This window comes from Palaemon carinicauda, chromosome 17 (assembly GCF_036898095.1).
Source record: "Palaemon carinicauda isolate YSFRI2023 chromosome 17, ASM3689809v2, whole genome shotgun sequence".
Lineage (NCBI taxonomy): Eukaryota > Metazoa > Arthropoda > Malacostraca > Decapoda > Palaemonidae > Palaemon > Palaemon carinicauda.
The window spans coordinates 48628920-48643096 of record NC_090741.1 but is presented as its reverse complement, the minus strand read 5'-3'; the positions used below and the strand labels follow the sequence as shown (position 1 = coordinate 48643096).

Genomic DNA, 14177 nt, shown 5'->3' with positions numbered 1-14177 from the left:
CCGACAGAATTCTACGGAAGGGATACGCCAGCGATCGCTATACAAGAGGGGGGTGTACTCACAAGCGCCACCTGTGGCCAGGTACTGCAGTACTTCTTGTTGACACCACCTCAATTTTTCCTCTGTCGTGCTTCCGGCAAGACGTTCATGGATACGCTTATAATTTTGGAGTCTTGTTCACGGTTTTTGGTGAAGTATTGCTCTAAGATTTCAGCTTTCGCTATTCAGGAAGTTTTATTATTAGCTTAGCTAGCTTTTGGAATTAATTTGATTAATTATGGTGACGAAGAGAGTATGAACTCTCTTTCACCTTTAAATGGCCGACCCTTCCCTTAGACGGAAGTGTTGGTGTCTAAGAGAGTATAGACTCTCTTTCTTAATTTTGCTTAACAAAAGTTATAGATTTATTTTTTATCTCTCCGCCTTTTATAGGCCTCTTCGATTAACTTCCTTTTATTATAAACTTATTAAAATTAATTTTTATATTTGTTTATATTCGACCTTTCCTAATAGTAGGCGGACTTTTCTTGGTACCGAAGTTAATTAACATTGAGCCCGTCATTTCGGTTTTACCTGTTAACATATTATGCTATTTTAATGTTTTTGAAAGAATTTCTTTGATAGTCTCGTACTGTTTTCAAAGTTGAACTAACGTTTTGTTTTGTCTCTGCAGTTGTTGACGTTCAGAACGTTCAACTTGCGCTCTATCGTTACGATAGAGAGAGAATTTTCACGGTGTCACGTTGCAGTAAGAGTAACCGTTTCTAGCGTTTTGTTCATTCTTTCTTAGCTTAATGGTTTTAATTCTAATAAAGGAACTTTTTATTTGGGAAATATTTCAGTTTTTTTCCTTTAACAATAATATGTTTTAACGATATATATGATTGGGCTCTTCTCTCAGGTTCTAAGTCAAGAGAGAGAGAGAGAGAGAGATAGAGACGGAGGGAGAGAGAGCTGGATAAACGTTTCGTTCAAGCGAGTAACGTTGTTATCGTTTTTGCTCTTCTCCCTAGTCTCTTTAGGGGAAGAAGGTAAACGTTTCTAGAGTTTTATTCTTGTTCTCAAGCTTTATGCGGTGAGAGATTTTAAACGTAGTTTATTTGATCTAGTGTTTAGTCTCTTTCCAGCCACTGAATTATTTATCTTTCATTAGATTTTTCTGTTACATTGTAATTCTGTTTTCGCAATTTCTAACTTTTAAGGAAAGATAGAATTGCGTGTTTCAGGTACAAACCACTTAAAGTTTCGAGTTCAGTGAAATAAGTGCAAACAGAAAATCAAAAGTGATAAGTGATTAGCGCAAAGTGTGTCAGTGTTGTGCGTGAGGGTACTTCTGTGCGTGCCAGTCGTCCTCCCAGTCCGGGACCTCTTGCAAGCTCCCAAGCCCAGGGGAGAAGCAATGTCGAAGGGCAAAAGGGTTCGGCAGGCCTTGATCGGCGCACAGAAGTATCCTCGGTGGTTGCGGGCGTGTCTTACAGAGACCGTCACTCCCACCCGCAGACGATTGAGCCCTTATTTTGCTCGTCTGCAGAAGAAATTTCGGGGAGAAAACGCTGGACTCAGGTCTCAAGACCTCTTAAACGTAAAGTCCAGACCTCTAGAGTTCAACAACCCGGATGCAGTCATTGGGTTAGCTCTGACTCTCCGCAGTCATCAGGTGACTGCACACCTCCTAAGAGAGGTAAGGCGATGCCTCAACAGACCTCATCTTCTGTTAAGGCTTTGCCTCAACAGACCTTATCGTCTGTTGATCCCAAGATGACTTTGCTGCAGTCCATGCAGTCGCAGCTTGCGGTCTTAATGCGTGAGTTTCAGGCTGAGAAGGTTACACCTCCTCCTGCGAGCGCTCCGCCTCACCGCAGTCCAGTCTGCCAGGCGTACGAAGTTGAGGTTCCTCAAGCTACCTTACCGCGTTCGGAGTTGCCAGTTACCAGCGTTGTGCAGCAACCTTAACCTTCCTTAAGGCAACCTCAACAATGGGAGCAGGAGTCTTATGCCTTGAGGCAAGATTTTCTTGCAGTTAGACCATCTTTGAGGCTACAACCTTTTGAGGTACGACAACCTCTACCATCCTTGAGGCAGCCACCTCAGCTCTCGCAGCTGCTACCTCAACTTTCCTCAAGGCGAGAGCCTCAACTCTTGAGGCTAGCTCCTCAGGAACCTCAACTCGTGAGACAGGAACTGCGTTCTGCGCAGCCGCTACCTCAACTCTCGCAGCTCACACCTCAAGAACCTCAACTCGTGAGTCAAGAGCCTCTCTCTGCGCAGCCACCTCAACCCTTGAGGCAAGCGCAACTCTTGAGGCAGGAACCTCATGCTATGAGTCAGCCACCTCAACGCATGCATCTGCCACTTTCTCCTCAACTTGAGCCTCTTCCCATTCAACTTTGAAATAACAAATGACAATAATAACACCTCATTACTTTCATAACTTGCATTTGTAATCATATACATGTATGCCTACACAAACATTATGATAATGGAGGTTATTCGTTTTACTTAAATAAAAAAATATATATGTATTCCTTGCAATATATTTTTAACAAATCGCAAATATGGCAAAATATCTTCAAAACAAAAATGAATCATGAGTTATGAATGTAATGTAAATATTATGTTGATATTAAAACCCCATGCAAGCATGCATGAACTAATGCAGTGTTGCCAGCAGGGCGAGTTTCCCTGTCCTGAGGTGAAGTAGATTATAGATCGTATATTTAGTGCAGCTTAATTCTACGATTATCATGCCGGCTATCAAATTCATCAACAATACAGTCTAAATCAATTCCCTCGGCACGTGCACTTTCAATGGACAGTAATGCGATATTACTCAATCTAGCACTGGTCATGGAATTTCTGAGAAATGTTACACGCCATGCAACATGCTCTGCTTCTCTTACAGCATGCTCTACATACAGCATGCTCTGCATACAGCATGCTCTACATACAGCATGCTCTGCATACCTTACCGCATGCTTCTCAGTCACACATCTTTGGTTGTTGCCAACTCACTAGACTGTCAAGCAGTTTCATAACGTTGCCTTCTAGTCTGCTGCTTTTGCACCAGTGAAACCCTCACTGAGAGAACTTAGCTTTTCTCGGATATGGTCCCTGTAGATGAGAAAGTGCTTTTCTCCCTCCTTCTGATATTCCCTTGAGGACTCTGTCATTTGGAGAGGAGCCTTTAGCTGCGTAGCCTCCTATGGACTTTTATTTAAGCATAACATGCTTCCAGGGAAGGTAATGGTTCCACTTCAGTCGCTAACCCCGTCTGTTACCACACCTGCTCCCATAGACCTTGAGCTGTGTTGCAAGACATGCAGTCCAAGCTTAGTCCTTGTTAGAGGATTTTTTTGTTTACGGAGTCAGTGTGTCACTGGGAAGACGTTCAACAACCAGCAGAAGTGACTTGTTGTGATGCAGTGCGTTAACCTCAGCAACCCGATAAGGAGTTGTCTATACGACCCAGACAGTCTAGACAGCTTCGGGTTGTCACTGTACTTCCTCGCTTCCCCATGGTTGACAGTTCACAGACTGTGCAGCAGTACCATGATCTTGTGTCCGGCTCCGTCAGACGACTGGCTTTTAAGAGCTCCCACAAGTCTTCGCTGTCTGGAGATTCTCAGATGGACTATGGATCTGACCAAGGAACTGGGCCTCCTGGTCAATTTTGAGGAGTCTCAGCTCGTCCCATCCCAGACCATTGTCTACCTGGGTATGGATCTTCAGAGTCGAGCTTTTCGGGCTTTTCCGTCGGCCCCAAGGATCTTCCAAGCCCTAGAATGCATCCAGAGCATGCTGAGAAGGAACCGATGCTCAGTCAGGTAGTGGATGAGTCTAACAGGGACACTTTCTTCGCTGGCCCTGTTCATCGTGTTAGGGAGACTCCACCTCCCCCCCCTTCAGTATCATCTAGCTGCTCACTGGATAAAGGACATGACGCTAGAGACGGTCTCAGTTCCTGTTTCCGAAGAGAGGAGGTCTTCTCTCGCGTGGTGTAAGAACAGCTTTCTTCTCAAGGAAGTCTACATTTGGCTGTTCAGAAACCCGACCGCCGTCTCCTCTCGGACGCATCAGACACGGGCTGGGGTGCGACTTTGGACGGACAGGAATGCTCGGGAACATGGAATCAGGAGCAAAGGACACTTCACATCAATTGCAAGGAGTTGTTGGCAGTTCTTCTGGCCTTGATAAACTTCAAGTCCCTCCAGCTTAACAAGGTGGTGGAGGTGGACTCTGACAACACCACAGCCCTGGCTTACATCTTCAAGCAGGGAGGGACTCTTTCGTGGAAGTTGTTCTAGATCGCAAGGGACCTCCTCATCTGGTCAAAAGATCGAAAGCTCACGCTGGTAACGAGGTTCATTCAGGGCGGTATGAATGTCATGGCAGATCGCCTCAGCCGGAAGGGTCAGGTCATCCCCACAGAGTGGACCCTTCACAAGAGCGTTTGCAGCAGACTTTGGGCCCTGTGGGGTCAGCCAACCATAGATCTGTTCGCTACCTCGATAACCTAGAGACTCCTGTTGTATTGTTCTCCGATTCCAGACCCAGCAGCAGTTCACGTGGATGCTTTTCTGCTGGATTGGTCCCATCTCGACCTGTATGCATTCCCGCCGTTCAAGATTGTCAACAGGGTACTTCAGAAGTTCTCCTCTCGCAAAGGGACACGGCTGACGTGGATTGGCTCCGCTCTGGCCCGCGAGAGAATGGTTCATAGAGGTACTGCAATGGCTGGTCGACATTCCCAGGACTCTTCCTCTAGGAGTGAACCTTCTACGTCAACCTCACGTAAAGAAGGTACACCCAAACCTCCACGCTCTTCGTCTGACTGCCTTCAGACTTTCGAAAGACTCTCAAGAGCTAGGGGCTTTTCGAAGGAGGCAGCCAGAGCGTTTGCCAGAGCAAGGAGAACATCCACTCTCAGAATCTATCAGTCTCAAGGGGAAGTCTTCCGTAGCTGGTACAAGACCAATGCAGTTTCCTCAACCAGTACCACTGTAACCCAGATTGCTGACTTCCTGTTACTTCTAAGGAAAGTAAGATCCCTTTCAGCTCCTACGATCAAGGGTTACAGAAGTATGTTGGCAGCGGTTTTCCGCCACAGAGGCTTGGATCTTTCCACCAACAAAGATCTACAGGACCTCCTTAGGTCTTTTGAGACCTCAAAGGAACGTCGGTTGTCCACTCCAGGCTGGAATCTAGACGTGGTCCTAAGGTTCCTTATGTCATCAAGATTTGAACCTCTCCAATCAGCCTCTTTTTAGGACCTCACATTAAAAACTCTTTTCCTCGTGTGCTTGACAACAGCTAAAAGAGTAAGTGAGATCCACGCCTTCAGCAGGATCATTGTTTTCACATCTGAAACGGCTACATGTTCCTTGCAGCTCGGTTTTTGCTAAACGAGCTTCCTTCACGTCCTTGGCCTAAGTCGTTCGAGATCCCAAGCCTGTCCAACTTGGTGGGGAATGAACTGAAGAGAGTACTTTGCCCAGTTAGAGCTCTTAGGTACTATCTAAAAAGGTCTTAACCTTTACGAGGACAATCAGAAGCCTTATGGTGTGCTATCAAGAAACCTTCTTTCCCAAGTTCTAAGAACTCAGTTTCTTACTATTCAGGCTTCTGATTAGGGAAGCACATTCTCATCTGAAGGAAGAAGACCTTGCTTTGTTGAAGGTAAGGACACATGAAGTGGGAGCTGTGGCTACTTCAGTGGCCTTCAAACAGAACCATTCTCTGCAGAGTGTTATGGATGCAACCTATTGGAGAAGCAAGTCAGTGTTCGCATCATTCTATCTCAAAGATGTCCAGTCTCTTTACGAGTACTGCTACACCCTGGGACCATTCGTAGCAACGAATGCAGTAGTAGGCGAGGGCTCAGCCACTACATTCCCATAATCCCATAACCTTTTAACCTTTCTCTTGAATACTTTTTATGGGTTGTACGGTCGGCTAAGAAGCCTTCCACATCCTTGTTGATTTGGCGGGTGGTCAATTCTTTCTTGAGAAGCGCCGAGGTTAAAGGTTGTGATGAGGTCCTTTAGTATGGGTTGCAGCCCTTGATACTTCAGCACCTTAGAGTTGTTCAGCCTCCTAAGAGGAACGCTGCGCTCAGTAAGGAAGACGAACTTATTTAAGGCAGAGTAATGGCTCAAGTCGACTTCCTTACCAGGTACTTGTAATTTCATTGTTATTTTGAATAACTGATATGAAATACGGGATACTTAGCTTCTTGATATACATGTACACTGGTTTTCACCCACCTCCCTGGGTGTGAATCAGCTACATGATTATCGGGTAAGTTTAATATTGAAAAATGTTATTTTCATTAGTAAAATAAATTTTTGAATATACTTACCCGATAATCATGATTTAATTGACCCACCCTTCCTCCCCATAGAACCAGTGGACCGAGGAAAAATTGAGGTGGTGTCAACAAGAAGTACTGCAGTACCTGGCCACAGGTGGCGCTTGTGAGTACACCCCCCTCTTGTATAGCGATCGCTGGCGTATCCCTTCCGTAGAATTCTGTCGGGCAACGGAGTTGACAGCTACATGATTATCGGGTAAGTATATTCAAAAATTTATTTTACTAATGAAAATAACATTTTCTGTTAGTAATACATTTTTCAGAAGTGGTGGTTATCAGCAATTGTTAATTTTTTTTTTCGTATAAATGGATTAAATCTAAAATTATCAAGAATCATACAGTATAAGATAAATCGTAGGGGAAAAATTCATGCAATAAACAATGTAGAATTCTCATTCGTAAAATAAATTGAATACAGTGATACCTCGGTAGTCGAACGACTCTATACTCGAACAATTCGGAGTTCGACCAAAATTTTCGAGAAATTTTTGCTGCGGTGCTCGACCAAAAATTCGGTACTCGACCAGCCGAACACGTGACGACCGCATGGGCTTTGTGATGATCGCGCCATCTCGGCCACTCTCGCTTGTTCGGGAAGCATCAGTTCTCTCGAGAGCGTCACTCAGACAACGCGCGATCAGCATTCGTTGTGATTTAGTGATTTTCAGTGCTTTTAATTGCTTTTTTAGCTTTCATAATGAGTCCCAAGAAAGTAATGAGTGTTAAGGGGAAGGAGAAGAGGAAAACAGTGCGAACAACGATCGAGTTGAAGAAGGAAATTATAGCGAAATATGAGAATGGTGTACGAGTGTCCGATTTAGCGGTAGAATACGGAATGGCGAAGTCGACCATTTCTACGTTTTTAAAGCATAAAGAAATGATTAAGAAGGCGAATGTTGCAACGGGAGTTACGGCGGTAACTAAGCAAAGGCCACAAGTGATTGAGGAGATGGAAAAGTTGCTTTTAATATTTATTAAAGAAAAACAGTTGGCCGGGGAAAGTGTTAGTGAAGCGTTCATTTGTGAAAAAGCGTTGCATATCTATGAAGAATTAGTGAAGAAAAGTCCGAGTACCAGTGAAAGTGATTCATTTACATTTAAAGCGAGCAGGGGTTGGTTTGAAAAGTTTCGTAATAGAACAGGTATTCATCGTGTTACTAGGCATGGGGAGGCAGCTAGTTCGGATCAAATTGCAGCCGATAAATACGTGGGGGAATTCGATCGGTACATAAATGAACAAAATTTGATCGCACAACAAGTCTTTAATTGTGATGAGACTGGGTTATTTTGGAAGAAAATGCCAGCCAATACGTACATTACCAAGGACGAGACGAAGATGCCAGGTCACAAGCCAATGAAAGATAGGCTAACATTGTTGCTGTGTGCAAATGCAAGTGGCGATTGCAAGATCAAACCCTTGTTAGTGTACCACTCGGACAACCCCCGGGTGTTCAAACGAAATAATATTTGTAAAAGTGCACTACCAGTTATGTGGCGCTCGAACACTAAATCTTGGGTCACAAGACAATTCTTTACTGAGTGGATAAACGAAGTGTTTGCCCCCCAGGTTAAGGCTTACCTCATTGAAAAGAGCTTGCCAATGAAATGTCTTCTGGTTATGGACAATGCTCCTGCACATCCTCCAGGTCTCGAGGATGACTTGAAAGAAGAATACAGCTTTATCAAAATCAAATTCTTGCCCCCCAATACTACTCCCATACTCCAGCCCATGGACCAACAGGTCATTTCAAACTTCAAAAAACTCTATACCAAGGCCCTTTTCAGAAAGTGTTTTGAAGTGACCAGTGACACGAAGTTGACCCTAAAGGAATTCTGGAAGGAACACTTCAGCATCCTCAACTCTGTTAACATGATTGACCAAGCTTGGCGAGGTGTGACCTGTAGGACATTGAACTCTGCCTGGCGTAAGCTGTGGCCATCATGTGTCACAGAGAGGGAGTTTGAAGGTTTCCAACCAGAGGCGGGTCCAAGCACTGCTACCCCTGTAATTTCTGATGACACTGATGTCGTTGAGGAAATTGTTGTCATGGGCAGGAGTTTGGGGCTTGAGGTCGACAAGGATGATATTGATGAGCTTGTAGAAAGCCATTCTACCGAGTTGACTGTGGAGGAATTGTTGCACCTGCAACAACAACAGCAGCAGGATCTGATTGTGGAGCAGGAATCTTCAGAAGAGGATGAGGTAAGGGAGGATGTTCCAAGTTCTCTCATCAATGAAATTTGTTCCAAGTGGGCAGATGTGCAGGCTTTTGCTGAAAAATACCACCCAGAAATTGCAGTAGCAAACCGGGCAGTGCATATGTTTAATGATAGTGTCATGTATCATTTTCGAAGAATACTGCAGAGGAGGAAGAAACAATTAACAATAGACCAGTTTTTCACAAAAGAAAAGAAAGCTGCTACATCAAAGCCTGTTTCTCCTCCAAAGAAGAGACAAAGAAGAGAAGAAACCCCTGAAATAGATCTGCCCACCCTTTCATTGGAGAGAGAAACAACTCCTGAAGGAGAACTACCCCGCCACATCATGGAAGGGGACTCTCCTTCCAAGCAGTAACCTCCCCCTTCCATCCTCTCCACATCCATCCCTGTATGCCATCGAACCACTGCTCAAAGGTATGTTCACTACAGTACAGAAAATGGTTTAAAATTGTTTTATTTTAGTACAGTAAATGGTTTAAAATTGTTTTATAGGATTTTCTGACCAATTTCATACACATTTAGATAATTATTGTTGTTTAGGTACACGTTTTATTAATATTTTGGGCCTGTTCGAGTGCTTGGGAACGGAATAGAATATATACCATTATTTCTTATGGGGAAAAAAAATTCGGTACTCGAACAAATCGGAGGTCGAACACGGATCTCGAACGGATTATGGTCGAGTACCGAGGTATCACTGTATACTCATAATGTATGACTCAAGTAACCTAATCAATAGTACCTACAAACATTTGTATAACGAATAATTTTGGTTCTGACACACAACTTCATTTATCCAAACAGGTCAGTTGTCTTATTCAATAGCTATGAGCATAAACGCATACTTGAAGGAAGAGACTGAATACATTCCTTGGGCTGCTGTCTTGAATAACATGGGCTACTTAGATAACATGCTCAGTAGATCGACTGCTTATGGTTCATTTAAGGTAGGTTGCTGGCTTTTTAGGTTCTGAAAGAATTATTTCGTAGGTCTGCACTGGATCATCATGCCAAGTAAAGATTTCATACTCTATACATAAAGTATTTTTTATTTTTCACTTCATAGTTCTTATGTCAGTATGTTACTCCTATAGGTCTACCTGTGTATACTGCACCTTTAGTTGGTCATTTAATTATGCTATTCTCTACATCTAGCTTCAAATATGAGCTTTATAAAAAAGCAAAATATTAATTAATTTCTTTATATAATAGGGATTACTTTGCCTACCAGAATAAGACACAAAGATGTCAAAGCTTAGATTATTCGCAAATACAGGAGTGGTCCATTCCCAGCTTTTCTCTTTCAGTGAACTTCATTTTCCTTTTTCACACCCCTTACCTTTAGATTGTTTTCCTCCCTCACGCTCAGTTTGGCAAGTTACTCTCGTCCCTTCTCAACTAAATTTAGGGTAAGACAAAAATGTTTAAAACTTCTCTTAATACTGTACGTTTGGACTTAATAAAAAAAAATCCTGCTTCCTAAGTCTTGAAGCTGAATATTTTCTTTTGTAGGAAAAGGCTTCAGGTACTGATTTGCCTATAAAATTACAGTACAGGTATAGCATTATGAAGGCAATATGCATAAGAATTGTTTATGCAATAAGATGATTTAAAAGTGGATGGATGATCCTTATATAGAAATGTATTCTAAACATACACCTAATTGTATTCCTGGTCAGAAATGTATTATAGATTTGCTGGGTGTAGGAGAGTTTGAGAAGTGATTTTTCCTCTCAGTCTACAGTTTTAGAAATATCTGAATTGCACTATTTTAAAGAATTGCCAAGTTATTCTTTTTTATTAATACGTTTTGAGCCTCATGATTTCTTGGCACAGCCATCTGCAAGAGAGCTTTTTGAATAGATACCGAGTCTTCTTAGGTTCTAAAAAGATTTATAATTGTTGTTTTACAAAATGACTAATACTGTGCATGTACAATCTTTTACAGAAATATATGCTCGACCTGCTAATTCCTCTCTACGATTCCGTGGGCTTTGAAGATCGCTTGGACGACCCTCATCTGACGCAACTCAAGCGAGTTAAAGCTCTTTTGTGGGCTTGTGATCTTGGCCATAAAGACTGCGTCAGTAAATCTGTAGCCCTATACAGACTATGGATGGACTACCCAAAGAATACGAGGTAAGCAATTTCGAAATCAAAGAGCACCATCATTGTCATTATCATTATACATATTTGGTTTTTCCTGCTTTGGTTTTAGTATAAAATGAGTTCTCTTCTCTAATTTTGGCCAAATGAACTTTTTGATTTACTTCTCATTCACATTAGGTATTTATTTGTCTTCATTTGCTATGATATGACTTATATATATAGTATACAGGTTCATAAATTCTATTGTTACATTGTTCAATATTTTCTCTGCATTTGATCTTGGAATGTGAGTGAATTTAAAGACAAAATAAAAGATATCCACCATTTCATAATCTTAAAAAATATTAAAGTTGTCCATGGCAGTAGGGTTATGAAAGTCCTTCTCAAATATATTGTCATTACTGGACAGTACACATTTACGATTGAAGAAAATCATATAAAGAATATAAAATTTAGATTTACAAAAGTGATCAATTGTTCATTAATTGATTGAATTAAAAAGGGATTTTGATGAAGGAAAAATCTATTTTTGGTGAGGAACCTGTGTCTCCCAGTGAAATGCTCCTTAAAGCACCATTTCAAAGGTATAAATACTGCTAAATATACCAGAGAAAAAAGTTGCATGGAATCCCAGGAATATATCCAGCTCGCTCACCCCTAAAGGGTGTCGGTATTAAAACTGGGGCGAGTGATACCACTACCAGAGGTTCCTTTCCAATTAGACTTCTCCTTCCTCAAAATCCCCTGTTACTACGAGGTGTCGTTCACTACAGCTACTGCCCCCCCCCCCCCCCACCACTACCTATCCTTCTCCCATTATTCCTTGTTAGCACCCGTGAACATTCGGACGTGTTTTTCGTAGGGATCTGTAAGCATAATTTTCATGATTAATGTAGTCCTGCTTATTCCAAAAGATGCAGTATTTTTCCACATATAATTGACCCTGTTTTTTTTTTATACTGTAAAGCAAAACTGTTTCTTTCAGCATCATCTCTCCCAACGTTAAGTCTGTCGTTTATTGCACAGCCATCTCTGAAGGAGGGGAAAAAGAATGGAATTTTGCATGGGAGCAATATCTTGATTCAAATGTTGCCAGCGAAAAGTCTAAGCTACTTGGTGCTTTGGGTTGCAGCAAAGAAATTTGGATTATCTCTAGGTAACTGAATTAATTGTTTATCATATTTTAGAGCATATGACAACCCAGAATCCATTTTTGTAGTCAGTATATAGTTTCATAGGTAATTATTTGTATGATAATCAACGGAGATTTATTATATTTGTACTCACCTTGTGCTCATATTACTACTCTCTTGAAGCCTGGTTTATATAAAACTTTAGCCCAAGACTGAAAACTCTCTGCATTCTTTCCATTCAATAGGCTTAGTCCTCTAGCACGGTATTGAGACAATCTAGCAGTAACGTGTTTGCCTCGCATTCGCGTGGTAAGAGATCGATCCCCGCCCAGGGCCGTGAGTTTAAGCTGTTTACTGGGGAGGCTACTGCTGTGGTAGGGCACCACAGTGGGGGGTTGGGCTTGCCCGGCTGACGTTCTGGTGAGCATCTATTCTGATGGAACTGGAACTGAAACCAGACACCTTTAACCTTTAACCTTTAAATGGCGGTAACTTTGGCTCGGGTACGTCGTAGATGGTTTGTTTTTCTGTTTCGAAGTTGAAACTAATTCCATTTCCTCTGACATCATTAGTCAGTGGGAAAGAGGGTGGGTATGCACTATATAAACATCAGGTGAGTATGGAAATAATAAATTTTATTTTTCAAATTCCATTCATTACTGTGAAACTCCCCTAATGTTTAAAATGCTGACTCCCACAGCTTGATGGAGGTGAGGTGGATCAGGGATAGGAAATTTAAAGTACTAAATCTATAAATTTATTTAGCCCCTGAGACTCACCTCAGATCTTAGTATCACAGAAAAAAATATCTTAAAATAAATAGTATTATAACGAGTCTCCATATTGTGTTTCCAAATACAATCCCACATTCAAACTATCATATTTATATATACAGTATTACTCAATGCCGTATATTCCAAAAGAAAAATATAAACCTTAAATTAGTAAGATTTACACAATTAACAAAAACTCTCATGTAGACCAGATTACTTGCAGTTACTACAGCACCTAAAGCCAAGCAATCTTGATAAGAAAACATGGTTTCTTTCAAGATACTGCAGTTCTTAGTGAAAACCAAATTTGCATGCCAAGTAGCTACTGCTAGGACTCTTTCCAAGGAAAAATTGCGACTGAAATTAAGAGGGGTAGGTACACTTCTAATATCATGAACCCTAACCTTCAAGTCTTTCATCTGACTTGGATCTAATTCTGAATGATCTTGTGATCAAACTCTCTAAGAAGAAAGGACATGCAGTATTATTTTTGGACAGAGAACGATTCAAAATCCTAACCCCACAAAACAAATTAGGATCCTTTCCCTAATGTCAGCAATCTTGTCTAAATAACACTTGATAGCTCTCAATGTGGTAACATCCCTGGCTGGTAAATGCCAGACTGGGGTTCGAGTCCCGCTCAAACTCGTTAGTTTCTTTAGTCGCTGCAACTTCATTCTTGTCAGCTAAGGATGGGGGGTTTGGGGGAGCCTATAGGTCTATCTGCTGACTCATCAGCAGCCATAGCCTGGCCCTCCTTGGTCCTAGTTTGGCATAAGAGGGCAATGTCACTGTCCCTTGCCCCTGCCATTCATGAACAGCCTTTAAAACCTTTGAAGGGACAAAGAAATCTATTCTCTGATGTAATGCTAACTTCCTTTTCCTTCGTCTTAAAATCATTCTTAGTTTGGAGTGTATGTACAAGAGATAAAAGCATCTTATTTTCCCCAAAAAATTACATTAGAGTGCTAGAAAGAGTGTGTAATTTACTAATGTGTTTAACTGAAACTAAGTCAAACAGGATAAAAGTTTTAGTTGTGAGATCAACCTTTTATTAACAGAAAGATCTTCCAAAGGATAAAAGCCCTTTGGATATTGTGATACTGTACAACATATAGATTTTAAAAAATCATTGTGACAACAAGAAGTTTTTCAATATTAAAAGACCTAAATACATCCGCAATAATATCCTACCTGTAGCTGGTAGATTCAAGACTATAGTCAATTTCTTTTAGCGAGGCATATTTGCAGCGACTCACAGCAGTGCCCTTTTAGCTCGGAAAAGTTTCCTGATCACTGATTGGCTGGACAAGATAATTGTAACCAATCAGCGATCAGGAAACTTTTCCGAGCTAAAAGAGCACCGTTGCGAATCGGTGCAAATCTGCCTCGCTAAAAGAAATGGACTATAGATGTTTGAGTAAATTGTTCAGTATTGATATATAACTCTTAATAGTTGAAATGAACATTTGTCTTTTATAAAAAGAAAAGTAACAGTATTATCCAAACTAGTTCTAGTCACTTAAACATACCTTGTCTTAAAATTAACCTTGACTTGGAACATTTTAGTAG

General features: G+C 41.4%; 1 protein-coding gene across 1 annotated transcript in view; it reads left to right on the top strand.

Moving 5' to 3' along the window:
- The window catches only part of LOC137656345 (uncharacterized), a 239123-nt gene that overhangs the window by 209885 nt on the left and 15061 nt on the right, over positions 1 to 14177 (top strand). The window contains exons 32-34 of the mRNA XM_068390517.1: positions 9395 to 9537; positions 10539 to 10729; positions 11685 to 11855. Coding sequence (XP_068246618.1) covers positions 9395 to 9537; positions 10539 to 10729; positions 11685 to 11855 — 505 coding nt within the window. The remainder of the gene's footprint in view (positions 1 to 9394; positions 9538 to 10538; positions 10730 to 11684; positions 11856 to 14177) is intronic.